The 15,113-nt window shown below is 39.8% G+C and overlaps 1 protein-coding gene across 4 annotated transcripts in view; it reads left to right on the forward strand.

Moving 5' to 3' along the window:
• KIAA0232 (KIAA0232 ortholog) overlaps positions 1-15,113 on the forward strand; it is a 53,026-nt gene that overhangs the window by 33,515 nt on the left and 4,398 nt on the right. Inside the window, exons 1-5 of one of the 4 annotated variants that reach the window (XM_015862602.2) lie at positions 1,805-2,736; positions 4,732-4,798; positions 5,577-5,658; positions 6,693-9,990; positions 14,512-14,620. In XM_015862602.2, the coding sequence (XP_015718088.1) occupies positions 2,734-2,736; positions 4,732-4,798; positions 5,577-5,658; positions 6,693-9,990; positions 14,512-14,620 (3,559 nt within the window). In that variant the 5' untranslated portion in view covers positions 1,805-2,733. Of the gene's footprint in view, positions 1-1,804; positions 2,737-4,731; positions 4,799-5,576; positions 5,659-6,692; positions 9,991-14,511; positions 14,621-15,113 lie in introns of those variants that run through there. The other 3 variants (XM_015862598.2, XM_015862599.2, XM_015862603.2) reach the window with 3 other exon arrangements.

The following is a 15,113-nucleotide window of genomic DNA, read 5'->3' on the forward strand; positions in this document are numbered from 1 at the left end:
TCACATTCGCATGACTGGAGGAAACATGCCTTTAAAAATTTCTCCTATTTCATTGATGACACAGATTAGAATATTTCAGCATCTGAAAGCTGACATACTGTAATTAAGTGAATTCCCTAAGCAGCTCTGCTTACAAGAACACCAAATCTATTGTGGCTTTGAAGTCGGTGTGTTTGTTTATTAGCAATTAATAATAATCAAGAAGAACATTTTTTTAGAGGCAAATTATTCTTTCTCAGGGGGGATAAAATTTATCTCAGTGTTATTTTAGAGTTAAGAATCTACTGTAACTTAAATGTAGTCACTATATAATTAATTGAAATAATAGGGGTCAGCGCAGCTGCTCTAATAACATAAATTTGGGGATGCTGCATTCATTTTAACTTAGTTTGAACTGATATTTGAATTCTTACCTGTAATGACTAAATAATACATGCTGTGATTTCTGTTTCAGAATATGGTATGTGAAGTGATGAACAATAAATCTGAATCTACATATACAAATGAAAGGAATGCATATGACAGGCATTGTGGAGGCTGTGGGGATATTTGATTTTGGTTCCCACTTCTTGTGCAGAGCACTTTAGACCGTAGATAGGCAAGTCAATCTGTTCTCATCCTGCTAGCAGTCTGAGATGCTTCTTACAGTTCTTTGTATTAAATATCCATTTAAGAAAGACATGTTGGTAACTTTTGTTTTTCAGACTTGGACAAAAATGACCATCTCAGACATGTATAACTGTACCTGATGTGTTGTATCAGGATCTGAGAAAATGGAAACCTGGACATTACCTGGTTCTCTTTATTCTACAAAATAGGGAAATAGATGTGTGAGTGCAGTGAATCCCATTGTGTGCCTTATTCAGTTCACGTGGCTTAACCGCTGATTCATATGGAATAGCTGCCTAATCCTTCACTTGGTGACAGGCTGCGTGCCAAGAAAACAGTCCTGGTACACTGGGATCAAAGGACAGTGTCTGTCTGGAGGGGCTGATGGCCTGTCGTAAGAATGATTTGAGACTGTGAACCTACTGATTAACCTTAATTTCAGGATTGTTTGAACTTGTGTTTCGTGGGAGAAGTGTCAGTGTTCCACTCAGGGGGTCTGAGCAGGTGAACTCTGCAGGTCGTTTCCAACCCAACGCAGTTCTGTGGAACTGAAATATGGAAATGTGTAAGGAAAGTGAGGACTTGTTTCAAAAGTGTAAGTTAGAAAGATCTCCAGACACCTAGGAGGAAATAAGGGGCTGGTTTATAATCAGTTTTTCTATTTCTGCAGTCATATTATAGTACAACAGGTTTGGAAAGCTCATTCTAAATACTGGGTATGCAACTCGTGATGTGTTTTCTTATTCTCTGCCCAAAATGTTGAGATATTGATTATGCACAGTGCAGCTCAGTGTACACATTTGCAGGCATGCTTGGGATTGCAGTATACAAGTCATACCTTGACATCACTGCTGGAGTATAGAAAGGGCTGCAGAAAAAGCAAGTTTGCTAACCTGTGCTATCTTTGGTTCCATAGAGCAAATGACATGAAATCGTTGTGGCCAGTTGTGCTCAAATCCAGGGAAAAAATAACAACTAAATCTTCTGTATGGTGACCCAGTGGTGCTTGTTTGCAATGCTCAGAAGTCCACTAGCAGAGATAAAGGTCAGCTGGAATTAAAGTGACAGGACCCGGCTCTCAGAATGCGGTAGCTGGTATCCACTGTTACATGGACAACAGTTTGTAGCAGACTTAAATTTTATATGCATATTATTTTCTTACTGTAGCTGCAGTTAAACTGAATATATTAAGGCTGGCTGCTAGTGTGAATCCTCTTAACTCGAGCGGTCAGATTGACTGTTCTTTTTCATGCTGGATGAGTTCAGAAGCTTAATTTATCTATTAGCACAGTCATTCCTGTGCCAGTAATATAACACCTCTCCTTTATGTAATCCTTCCCTTGCTTCAGCCAGCTGATGAAAAGCCAAAAAGCACAACTTCTGATGGAACTGGCTGTAAGTTCAAGCAGAGGAATGAAGTTGAAGGATATTGGAAACAGTAGGACAGAATAAATTGTGTTTGGTGTGGAGGAAGATTTGATATGAGAGATGGAATTGTGAATTAAAAAAATGATACCTTATCTTCTGTTGATTGAATGAGAGAAATGGGTTAGTAGAAATCTGGGTCAGTAGTTAAAATTATCTTAGCGATGATCGTAAGATTTAAGTCTTTCACGTTGGAATTACAAAAGCAATCCTAATTAAGTGCTGAGACTTCCATATTGGAAAGTACTTATAAAGGTACTCTGATATTTGTACTACTGGGGGGCTGCCTTTATGTTTGAACCTGATGGAATTACTTGACCCAGTATCCTGGTATATCCTGTTTTCTGGCAGTGGGATTCCTGCAACTGCTGTGCGTTCACATAAGCAATGAAAAATGCCGGTAAATAAATCATATATTCAGAGAAGAACACAATCAGATTGAAAACAGTTGCTGAGGCATTTGTTACATTGCCTGCAGCCTGTTTTTACATACTGCAGTGAGAGGTTGAGTAAGTGGTCTCTGGAGACTTGGTGTTCTGCACAGCCCTTTGGTTTTTTTTTTCCCTTTAAACCCAGCACTGGCTACATGGGAGTGCTATGCAGGACAGCATGCAGCGTGTCAGCTGACCTGAGTATTAGTTTCATGGTACAGGAGGAAATGAAGTGTTTGATTCCAAAAGTTTTCCCTTCTTCGGTGCAATGGTGAGCATTTTTTTTCTGTTTTGGGTTGGGTTTTTTGTTAGTTTAGACGTGGTTGGACAGATTCAGTTCTTTAAGTTAAGCTGTTTAGTTTTTGAGTATTTGCTACAGGTGCCGGTTCAGTTAGACAGTTCTGAGTGCTAAGCAAAAACAAGGCCAGCTCCTCCTCTGTTGCCCTTTTGCGGGGAGGAAGGGGGGTCAAAAGAGGTAAAGGTATAAATTGACAATTCTTACAGCTATGCAGGTTTGTCCCTTGTACTGTGCTGCTTGGTTGTTTCTAAATCATACAATTTATGTGAGTGAATTTACTGATGTAGGAGATACCTTAATACTGCTAAGTCATCCTCGGCGAAGTGCGTGGCATAACGTTTCATATTTAGCACTTCAGTGCAGCAGTGCCGATAGGGACAGAAAATTGCTTTCTCACTTGACTGCAAATAATTAAAACTTGGAGATTAGTGTGTAAGTCATCGCTTCAGTGTGTGATTTTTCAAGTGCGTGTTTCTGACACTTGGCTGGCTCACTGTATAATTTAGTATTTCCTTTTTCATAAAGTTTACTTGTGCTTTAATGCCATACATTCACGTTTCTCAGCAGTTTCTAGCCAATAGGCAGGAGAAAGGATGAGCTCTTATATCATGGGAGAACAAAATTCGCCACCATAGTGACACAGCAAATCTTAGACTTTGAATGCATTTCTTTACCTTAACATGGGATTCATGTTACCTTTGGAGAACCTGAATTTTCACTCACTTTGTGCACAAGACCATGTCAAAGTCAGAAGGTGAGGTAATTCCACAGGAGCTTTGCACATGTCTCAGAATGTCCGAGTGGGTTGGGAACAAGATGGAGCTGTTATTGGGGAGTCTGTGCTTAGGGTAGAAGAAGCTGCCCAGTGCTCTGTATTTACCACTCCCAGCTGTAAGGGGATGTAAAGGTGGCTGCCCACATCCTCCTCACGTGTTGCTCCTTTTTGCTGTGGTTCCAACCTTCTGTTTGCAGTTATGGAAAGGGCCGTCTCCAAAGGTGACCCCTGAGTACCAAAATACTGGCCTCACCCAGCCTTTCTACCCCAAGAGATTGTCATTTCAGGCTGTAGGTTAGTGTTCAGTATTTCACTGACTGGCATCCGAGTTTTATTCTGTTAGAACAGCACGGTGTTTTCTCCTATGGAATGCTTGGCAACATACTGTTCTGCTTTATGCATGTTTATCTTCCAGCATTTTGCTGTTCTGGTACTGTTGTTTGATCTAGAGCAGCTCACTACATTAGGCAGATAGAAAAAGCATGTGTAAATAATATTGAAATGGGATTTGAAAGGAAGTGTGAGTGTAAGGAAGGTTTATGTGGGGTAATTAAGGAGCAAATAGAGGCTCATAAGGGAAGGTGAATAAACTATAAGCTGTGTATTTTTCCCTCTGCTTTTCTGAGCAAAAACACAATGTTAAAAAAATGAAATAAACGGGCATTGCAAACTGCCAGAACAATGGGAGGTGTGTTCCATGCATCCCTTCCCTCCATGCTACCTGACCTTTTGTACCCTTTTACTTTTCACCTTCACGGGATTTTCTTAATCCTTTTCAACAGTCCCTTTCTCACAGGTATAAAATTGAGCAGCAAAAGGGCTTGGACTTTCTGAAATGCATCTTAGTGATGGGCTGGTTCTTGGATTTTATTCTGAGACACTCAGCCAAACCAAGTGATACAGTGCAGTTAAGTGTGACAGAGCCTTGGGTATACAGTAATACCTGTGACTTGAAACCTTAGTGTGAATGTATTTCTCATTTCGTGGGATTTACCTCTAATGAATTTACTTAGAGGAATGGATTTAAACCTGGGGAATAACATAGGTACCATGTGAAAAGAAAATGTCTGGCTGCCAAGGTATGTTTACTGTATTTTGTTGTCTTTATGTAAAACAAATATCCTTTTTGCTAAGTTTTCTGTTTTTCTGTTTTTCCTCCTTCATTCACTTCTGTGTTGGTGTTCACTGTGCAGAGCTCTGGGATTGAAACTTTAGTGGAGGAGCTTTGCTCCAAGCTGAAAGACCTTCAGAGTAAGCAAGGTAAGAAATAATCCCTTGGACTTGTCGGGTTATACGTGTTGTATTAACTGTACATGTAATTTTTCATTTAGACCACGCAGTTTTAAAATAGAGGTTAGTAATTTCATTCAAAGAGTTGCATACAGTTCCAGCAGTTGCACAATAGTATGCCTTGTTTACCTAAGAATTAGCCATTCGTGAATAGCATTTCCCTTGTGAAGAGAACACTTTTCTTTTTTAGTAAGTATTCCATATTCAGCATTTTCTTTTCTTTTCTAAAGAAATGAAAATAAATCAGGCTTGATTCTGTTCCTTTTGTACGTTGATATTTGCAAGGAATAGATTGGCCTCAAATTACTCTTTGCTAACTGTTATGTGAAAATCATTCAAATAAGTGTAAAGAAGGTGTGCTTGAAATTCCTGGGCTTCAGGGGAGCAGTAACGGGGGTTTCATGTTCTAAAACATATGGCATAATATAGAATTATTGTTACTGCAGTCTGAATTCTTTGCATGTAAATGTTTGTTCAGGCACACAGCAGCACCCTCTGACACCTTACAGTAAAATTAGCAATAAAGAATAAGTATTTGTCTGCTTAAAGAATGAATCTTTGGTAATAACTTGTGTCTTCAGTATGCCTAATGCTCAGACTAGAAATTGCCCTGTTACTTTACAGCATTTAATGAAAATGCGCTGCTATTATAGATGTATGTCCTGATGCTTTTTGTTTAGTACCTGTATAAAATGTATTGGCTATTTGAACTTTTCTGTTAAGCATTTGGAATTTTCTTCCAAAACAGAGGAGAAGATTCACAAAAAGTTAGAAGGCTCATTGTCTCCTGAGGCTGATTTATCTCCCACAGCAAAGGATCAAGTAGAAATGTATGCATTTATTATTATTATTAACTTACTCATATTTTATTAATGTATCTTATAATCTCTCTTCTTCTATATAGGTGTTTTAAAACAGTGAAGTTAACTTAGTGGTAAATCTGAAGCTTTGTGGATATTATGCAATCTTGTTTTTTCCCTGCCATCTTCTGTTGTTCATCTTAGATATTTAAGTATAGCAGATCCTGACTACTTTCTTATTCCTTCATCTTTTGACTATAAGCTGAACTCAGGCAAATACAGTATTTTAGTCTCCTTGAGACTGAATCACCTAGAAAAATTAAAAGCCCTTAAAGCAGCACTGACTGACAAACTGCAATAAGAGAATGAGTTTTTGGCCGGAACTTCTGTTGCAGAAATGGGAAACTGAAACTCTTTATAACCTTTAATATCTTTATAACCAATGTGGCCTACTGGATACCAGGTACCTCAGTCTGGTGTTCCTGCAGTATCCAGGAGTGTTGTGGTTGACTTTTCTTGTAGATACTACTTCTTTCTCAGTCTTCTTAGCCATTGCTTGCAACAGTCAAGTAGAAGTATTGCTAAACAAACAGTACTTCTCCAGGGAGCTGATTCTGTTAACTCACATTTAATTTAACTGACTTTTGTATATTTTTAAAAAGGTTTTCATTGGAGCGTATATGAGAATCTGCATAAATTTCTTTTAAGTTGCACACCTTTAAGATAGCTATTAAATAGCTTCAGTATTTAATAAACTTGGGATTGGGCCTTCACTATTTTAAGCAATTGCAGTTTCTATCTACAGTGAAGTTTAGTATGGGAGCTTTACTTTGTAGTATATTTTAAAACATACATGAGAATATAAATATAAGCTTATCTTAATCTCCCCTTTGTTACCATTCAGATAAACAGTGCAGTGAATGGCGTGTGTATAAATAGAACAAACTAGGCTTTTTTGACAAGTAGCTTGGCAGTGTTTTGATGTGTTTTTAGTGATACTTTCTAATTTTAATGCCTGTCTGAAGTTCTAAGATACAAAGGTCACCTTTTTATATTACTTTCAGGTACTATGAAGCATTTCCTCCTCTTTCTGAAAAGCCAGTTTGCCTGCAGGAAATTATGACTGTATGGAATAAATCCAAAGTATGCTCTTACTCTAGCTCCTCATCTTCATCCACTGCTCCACCAACTAGCACAGATACATCTTCTCCAAAGGACTGCAATAGTGAAAGTGAAGTAACTAAAGACCGAAGTAATAAAGTACCTGCCGCTGTGCACGAAAGAACCCAGCAGAAGAAAAGTAAAAATGAGAAAGAAAACAAGTTTAGTAATAATGCTGTTGAGGATAAGCCTGTTTTGTATAAAAAACAAGTCCGACATAAGTCTGAAGGAAAGATGCGTCCTCGCTCCTGGTCATCGGGATCCAGTGAGGCTGGCTCGAGTTCTAGTGGTAATCAAGGTGAATACAAGGCATCAATGAAATGCATTAAAGTAAGACACAAAACAAGAGAGGTTCGAAATAAAAAAGGGCGTAATGGGCAAAGCAGGCTTGCAGTGAAATCTGGTGAAAAGGCCGATAGAAAAGTCCACAGCGGGAGCAGTAGCAGCAGCAGCAGCGGGTCCATCAAACAGCTGTGCAAAAGAGGTAAAAGGCCATTCAAAGAAATTGGAAGAAAAGAAGCTGGCGGTAATGACGGAAAAGATTTGTACATAGACAGCAGAAATGAGAAGGAATATAAAGAAGAACCCTTGTGGTATACTGAGCCGATTACAGAGTACTTTGTTCCTCTTAGCAGAAAAAGCAAGCTGGAGACTACATACCGCAACAGAGAAGATATATGTGGCATAACATCAGAAGCTGTAGAAGAGTTGTCTGAATCAGTGCATGGTCTTTGTATTAGCAACAATTATGTTCATAAAACATACCTCGCAGCAGGTACTTTCATCGATGGTCACTTTGTAGAAATGCCTGCAGTTCTAAATGAGGATATTGACCTCGCTGGGACCTCAGTTTGTTCTCAACCAGAGGACGACAAATATTTAGATGATGTTCATCTGTCAGAACTAACACACTTCTATGAAGTGGATATTGATCAATCCATGTTGGATCCTGGTGCCTCAGATACGATGCAAGGGGAGAGTCGGATTTTAAATATGATTCGACAAAAGAGTAAAGAAAAAAATGATTTTGAGGCAGAATGTTGCATAGTGTTAGATGGAATGGAGTTGCAAGGGGAAAGTGCAATATGGACAGATTCAACCAGCTCTGTTGGTGCTGAAGGGTGGTTCTTGCAAGACCTTAGTAATTTAGCTCAATTTTGGGAGTGCTGTTCATCTTCTAGTTCTGGCGATGCAGATGGAGAAAGTTTTGGAGGAGATTCTCCTATCAGATTCTCCCCCATCTTAGACAGCACAATGCTTAATTCACATATGCTTGCTGGCAATCAAGAGCTCTTTTCAGATATTAATGAAGGGTCTGGTATAAACTCTTGTTTTTCAGTGTTTGAAGTGCAATGCAGTAACTCTGTTTTACCGTTTTCTTTTGAAACACTCAACTTGGGAAATGAAAATGCAGATTCTAGTAGCACTGCTAATATTCTTGGGAAAACACAGTCTAGGTTGCTAATATGGACCAAAAATAGTGCCTTCGATGAAAATGAACACTGTTCCAATCTTTCAACGAGAACTTGTAGTCCATGGTCACACTCGGAAGAAACACGTTCAGACAATGAGACTTTAAATATTCCATATGAAGAATCCACACAATTTAATGCAGAAGATATTAATTATGTAGTTCCTAGAGTGTCTTCGGGTTATGTAGATGAAGAAATTCTAGACTTTTTGCCAGAAGAAACCTGCCAGCAACAAGCGAGAACTTTAGGAGAAATGCCCGCTTTGATTTTCAAAAAGAAATCTAAGCTAGAATCTGTCTGTGGTATTCAGCTAGAGCAAAAAGCAGAAAGTAAAGACTTCGAAACTACACAGGGGTGTAGTGCAAGCAGTCCGCATGAAGATGGCTACAGCTCAGGGGTTATTAAAGATATTTGGACAAATATGACAGACAGAAATTCTGCGGCGATGTTAGAAATAGAAGGAGTAGAAGATGAATTGTTTTCAACAGATGTAAATAACTATTGCTGCTGTTTGGATACAGAAGCAAAAGTCGAAACCCTCCAGGAGCCCAATAAAGCAGTGCAGAGATCAGAGTATCACCTTTGGGAAGGTCAAAAAGAGAATTTAGAGAAGAGAGCGTTTGTCTCAAATGATTTATCAAAAGTAGATGGTGGTGACTATACTACACCGTCGAAACCTTGGGATGTTAACCAAGATAAAGAAAACTCATTTATACTTGGTGGTGTGTATGGGGAGCTGAAAACATTTAACAGTGATGGAGAATGGGCAGTGGTGCCCCCTAGTCACTCGAAAGGAAGCTTATTGCAATGTGCAGCTTCTGATGTGGTGACAATTGCTGGTACGGATGTTTTTATGACTCCGGGTAATAGCTTTGCCCCTGGTCATAGGCAATTATGGAGGCCATTTGTATCATTTGAACAGAGCGATCAATCGAAGAGTGGAGATAATGGATTAAATAAGGGTTTTTCTTTTATCTTCCATGAAGACTTACTGGGAGCTTGTGGTAACTTTCAAGTTGAAGAACCAGGGCTTGAATACTCATTCTCTTCCTTTGACCTGAACAATCCATTTTCTCAAGTTCTTCACGTAGAGTGTTCGTTTGAACCAGAAGGAATCGCATCCTTCAGCCCTAGTTTTAAACCTAAGTCAATTCTGTGCTCTGATTCAGACAGTGAGGTTTTACACCCCAGAATATGTGGTGTTGATCGAACGCAATACAGGGCAATAAGGATTTCTCCAAGGACTCACTTTCGCCCAATTTCTGCATCTGAACTTTCTCCAGGTGGTGGAAGTGAGTCAGAATTTGAGTCAGAAAAAGATGAGGGAAGTATTGCTGTCCCTTCTCAAGTAGATGTGTTTGAGGATCCACAAGCGGATCTCAAACCTCTGGAAGAAGATGCAGAAAAAGAAGGGCATTATTATGGAAAATCAGAGCTCGAATCTGGAAAATTCCTTCCCAGATTAAAGAAGTCTGGAATGGAGAAGAGTGCACAAACATCATTGGATTCCCAAGAAGAGACTGCTGCGATTTTACCAGCAGGAAGCCAAGATCCATGTTTAGAATGCAGTATGAAAGAATCCCTAGATGGGAGGGTGATGGAGAGCTCTAAAGTAAACTGCAGAATAGTGGAGCCGCGAGAGGAGACTAGCAGGTTTTGCAGTTGTAAAGCAGAATGCCGTTTCCCCACTTATGAAGATAATCCTGTTTCTTCAGGAGAGCTTGAAGAGGTACGTGGATGTGTAAAATTATGGTAAAATAGCTGATAACCAGTAGTTCATCATGCGACAGTTCCATTTAAACAATTGTAATTGTATAGCTCTCTAGGAAAGCACAGTTCTATAGAAGCACAAGAGGTTCTGCCTGAACATCAGGAAACTGGTTTTTGTTAGTTTTTTTTTACTGTGAGGGTGACATAGCGCTGACATAGGTACCTTAGAGGTACTTGGAAGCTGTCCGGACACAGTCCTGGTCAATCTCCTGTTGGTGACCCTGCTTGAGCAAGGAGGTTGGACACGATAACCTCTGGAGGTCCATTTGAACCTTAATCATTACACGTGTACGCTCATGTGACTTTAGAATCTGTTTACATTAAGCTTTTAGTTTATGATTTACATATAATGTGTTAAAGTGAGCATAAATTTTGGATAGTGAAATATTAATGGTTTTGATCCATGCCTGTTTTAAAACACAAAGAGGAAAATCTGAAGTCAGTCTTCTCAGTTTGAATGTCAACATGAGTTGTCACTGTTTCCAAGTAGAAGGCTGTGGAGTTGAACTGTTGTACATTAGCTTAGGCAATGTTTCTGGAAAAGGGGTTATTGGCTGGAAGATAAAGCGTTCTCTTGTCAGTGTTAGACATAAAATGAAGTAAAACTTGCATGCAAAATGTACGTTGCTACCGCAGCGCTGTAAGCAAGCCTCAGTGTGAGTTAAGCTCAGTTTTCTCTCAGTTAAGCGTAGCCATAGGTTAAGTAAAGACTTAAAGCAGAACACCCTTCCAGCCATAAATAACCTTTTCTTGCTGTTAGCTCCCTCTGCTGTTGAGGAAAAAAACAGTCCTTGACCTGCAATATTTGACCCAGAGAAACTGCGTGGATACTTACAGGGTGAATCTTAGGTAGTCTGTTCCTCTTCAGTCTCTTCTTCTGCGTACCTGGCAGTTGTAGTATCATTCAGGAAGGAATTCTTTGTTTTTAATTGAATAATTGCAATCAGCTTGTGTTGTGCAGATTGTGTACTCTTTAGTTACAGGTTTGAAACACTATATCATGTATGAGGAGGCTAACCATTTTCTTGCTAAAACTGAAGCAAACTTCTTTTGTTGAATGAAAAAGTTCCTTATTTTTCTTCCTCATTTATTTCTCCTCTCCCTCCCCTGTGAATTAATTACTATTACTGCTTCTGTTCCCTTCAGTAAGTTGTTGTCTGCTGCTTGTGCATCAGAGTCAAATAATTGTGGCTTCCTGCTTCTCCAGAGCCTGGGGATTTTCTGTTTGTGCCAGGCCTTGTGATTAAAGTCACCAATAAAATGAATAACCCTTGGTTGTAAGGCAGAAAAGATTCTGAAAGTTACCTTTAACCAGGCATAACAGAGTCTGTCTACCTTTATCATACGGTAGCACGTCATAAATGAATAAATGGTGATAGTGGGAGAGAGAATTTCCTACCAGCCTCTTTTCAGATCTCCTTTCTTGCAGTTTAGTGCTCCATGAGGATGATTTGCTCTTTTCAGTGACATACCCATAGAAGAAAGTAGGATGTGCCTGGTATGAATTTATAGCGCTTTCAAAGTTTATGATAGCTACAGGCCTTGAAGAAAGCACTGGTTACCAATCTCTGCTCAGAAATTTCAAGTATTCTATTTTCCTTATATTCTCTGCCACAAGAGTAAGGTCAACTGCTTCCCATTCTCAGGTCATGTACTTTTGTCAGTCTAGACTCCAATTTGGTTTGAAATGAAGCTCTTCCTGGGGGACTGAAGGAGCCTGACTACAACTTAAACTCAGAAGGACTGGGTCAGCTCGCCTTCTTATATATAGTGTGTCTCAAGAGGATGCAAATACACTCTGGGCTTGTTTAAGAGCAGTTAATGCATATCTGATGGTAATTGGCTTTTTAACTCAAAAGCACATGTAAATTTATTGGAGTTAAGTCTATATGTAAAAGTTTTCAAGCAGTAAGACAATAGATTCTAATGTATTGGATATGAAGCAAGCTGTAGTAAAGATGATGACTATTTTATGTGCAAGAAAGGGTGCAAGTGGCATACAGTTGTGCTGAGGTACTGTTTGATTGGAGTAATGGGGTGCTGGTGTTAACTTCCTTAGGAGGGACTGGCAAAAGAGAAAAGGAGGAGACTTACATTGGTTCTGCTGTTAATAGTGTATGGATGACCTGCAGTAATCCTCTCAGTAGCTGTAAGAGAGAGATAGAATAGAGAGGGTCTGTTTTATGCCTTAAAACCAGGAGAATTAAGTGGAGGAAAAACAAATTAAATTCAAGAACAAGTTGTCATCCATGTGCAAAGCAAAGTGCTTCATTTTTAAAGGGTTACTCATTGTGAGGCTACCTGAGAAAGGGCTGGCCCTGGTAGTTCTTGATATGTGCAGGTTGTGGCAGGTGATGGAAAGTAAGGGGTGGGGGGGAGGTGGATAAGCAGGAAATCCAAAACAACTGTTTTTGGCTTAGCGGTTGTCTTTTAAATTTTCAACATGAACAGCTTCTCTTTTATAGCTTCTATATGCATAAGAAGAGGGAGGAAGAACCCTATGCCACATTCCCCAGCCTCTCTCCTGTATTTTATTCCTTGTCTTTTCCATCTGCCTTTATCATTTATCATTTGTGTCATCAAACCTTGTATTGCAGATGTGACAGAAGCAGGTTTATTGCTGGACAATCATTATTGACTCTCCAGGGCTGTTTTGCAAAGAAAGCAGCCATATCATAAACCTGCGTAGAACAGTAATCTTCCTTAGCTGCCTTATTTCAAATAGATACGTGAGTGGGAGAGGTGAGGAAAAACCTCATCTGCTGTAGGAGATGGCATTGATGGGACAGGAAACAATCTTAGCGTTTTCTATCTTACTCACTTTTACCCGTAGCAAAATACTAGATTGCAATTGCATAACACTAGCTCTGTAAAGTGGCCGTTATCTATGTACATTCACTAAATATTCCATGTTTGCTACACTGGCTGAACTGCAGAGTTGTTTCACTGTAATTTGGTCTTTGAAACAGCACTATAATTTTTAGAAGGGGAAAAAAGAATTACTTTCATTTCTATAGAAAGTGTGTGAAGTGATGTTCCAGCAACCAGAAGTTTCAGAACCGAGTTAGGTGGAGAACCCTGCTGCTGTGTGAACTTATTAGGAAGTTTTATTTGAGACAGACCTAAAATGATATTGGAAGGAGCGAATGTCAGCAGGTTGCCAATGAAAGGCATATAAATGCTAGTTAACTTTTTGGAGCTGCTTTATTCTCCTTTCACACTCTTAAAAGTTTTAAAAGAAGGAATGCTAAATTGGTTTTTGGTATTTACTGGCAAACTGCAATTTATTAAACATCTAAACAATTAAAGGAAGAAATGGTTTTCTTCAGTGAATGCATAAACAGCAGCTCCTGCCCCCCGTCCCTTCCTGAAGACAAACCCTGGCTGGATTTAGTGTTGGTAGCAGATCTTTCTAAAATGTCCCTTAGTTTTAGACATCAAACCTTAAAGCTGGTTTAGAAGTCAGTCATTCCATGAGGATCATCTCAGGGCCAGGTCAGAGCTTGAGTCCTGTTGGGCTGCTCCTCTTCCCTGTTTCCTCTCACACTTGTGATACTGGGATAGAGCTGTCGGGATGAGGAGCAGTGCTGGCCAGCAGCGGACCCTGAGCCGTCATCTTGACACAGACATGTTGGCTCTGATGGTGGCTCAGCCCAAGGAGCAAAGCAGCCGTAGCTCATTAAAACCTGCCAGCCTCAAGCTGGCTTTGTTTGTAACCTGCTGTGCTTCACCCAGCACATCACATGCAGATAGGAGTGCAGGTGTGACATCAGCAGCGTGAGCAGCTCTGAATTTGATAAAGTGTAGTGCTGGTGGAGTTTAGATACCTTTGTCTGTAGTCAGCAGCACAGTGATAAATTTATTCTTGTGCTTCCATTCATTTCTACCTTGTGTATTTCCTGTTAAGTTCTGCTTCAAAAACCTTTGGGCTTTTGCGCTTTTTTTTGACTATGACTTAATTTCCTCAGAAATCCTTTTTTTTTGAGTTGGAGTTTGAGCTTTTGGAGGTTTCTTCTGAAAGAGGAGTGTGTTGTGATAGGAGAAAGCATGGATAATTTCAGTATCTGTCACAGAATTTCATGGGGAAAAGAGTTTCATCTGGAAGATGCTGCTATTACAGTTCTCCTGAGTTGCTCATTTGGTTTGAGAAGTGAATGTTTTTAGCAAAGCAAATTTATTAGTAGCTCCTGTGACTGGTTCTTCCTCATGCTGACATTAATTCTCTTATTGTTTGAAGCTGGAATTTCTGGTTTTGTTCTGGCTTTGTACAGCTCTGTATCTGTCACATATCGGCCTCTGAGTGGGTTTGTGCTGGCTGTAGTAGTTCAGGTAGTGGCTGTAGTTTGACAGTCCTCTCCCATCAGTGTTAGAAATTGGGCAGTGTGACCGATGTGACCTAGCAAGCTGTCGCACCACTTTCCTCCTTTTCATGTAAGTATTTTATTTATAGCATAACGAAGCATGATTATTGTCTAAACAGTTTCCTGTATTGAATACTGATCTGCAGAGAATGAGTGGCAGCCAGGAAAAGCAGTGCTGGTGGGAAAAGGCGCTCTATTCTCCCCTTTTTCCTGCGTCACAGTGTGAAGGTAAGAAACCGTGCGTGCCTGAACTAACTCACTGCTGCACCTGTGCTAGAATGAAGAGGCCTTTGTTGTGGATTTGAATTGTTGCAGATGAGTTAGAACCACCACTTACATTTAAACAGAAACAAACACAAAAAAGGGAAGTACATTTTTACAGTATATTATCTGAGAGGGAGCTGGGGTTGCTAGGTCAGATCTGCGGTAAAGCTCCGACGTGCTTCTGAAATGAAACAGCTTTCAGAACAGCCTTCACTACTCATGCAGAGTCGCTTCATTCCAAAATTTGGCCTTACACAGAGCGTGTTGACCTCTGACTCTGAAAATACTTTGTGACATTTTTGAACGTTTCAATGTGTACAGCGTGTAGGCAACTAATTTTCAGCGGAATGTAAGAGCATAGCTGCCTTTTATAGGCTTGCATAGACAACATGCTGGTTATTTGGTGAATGTGAGGAATTCCTCTCAAGCTGGGAAGCAGAGGATCAGCCTCCTGGCC

This window comes from Coturnix japonica, chromosome 4 (genome assembly GCF_001577835.2).
Source record: "Coturnix japonica isolate 7356 chromosome 4, Coturnix japonica 2.1, whole genome shotgun sequence".
Taxonomy (NCBI): Eukaryota; Metazoa; Chordata; class Aves; order Galliformes; family Phasianidae; genus Coturnix; species Coturnix japonica.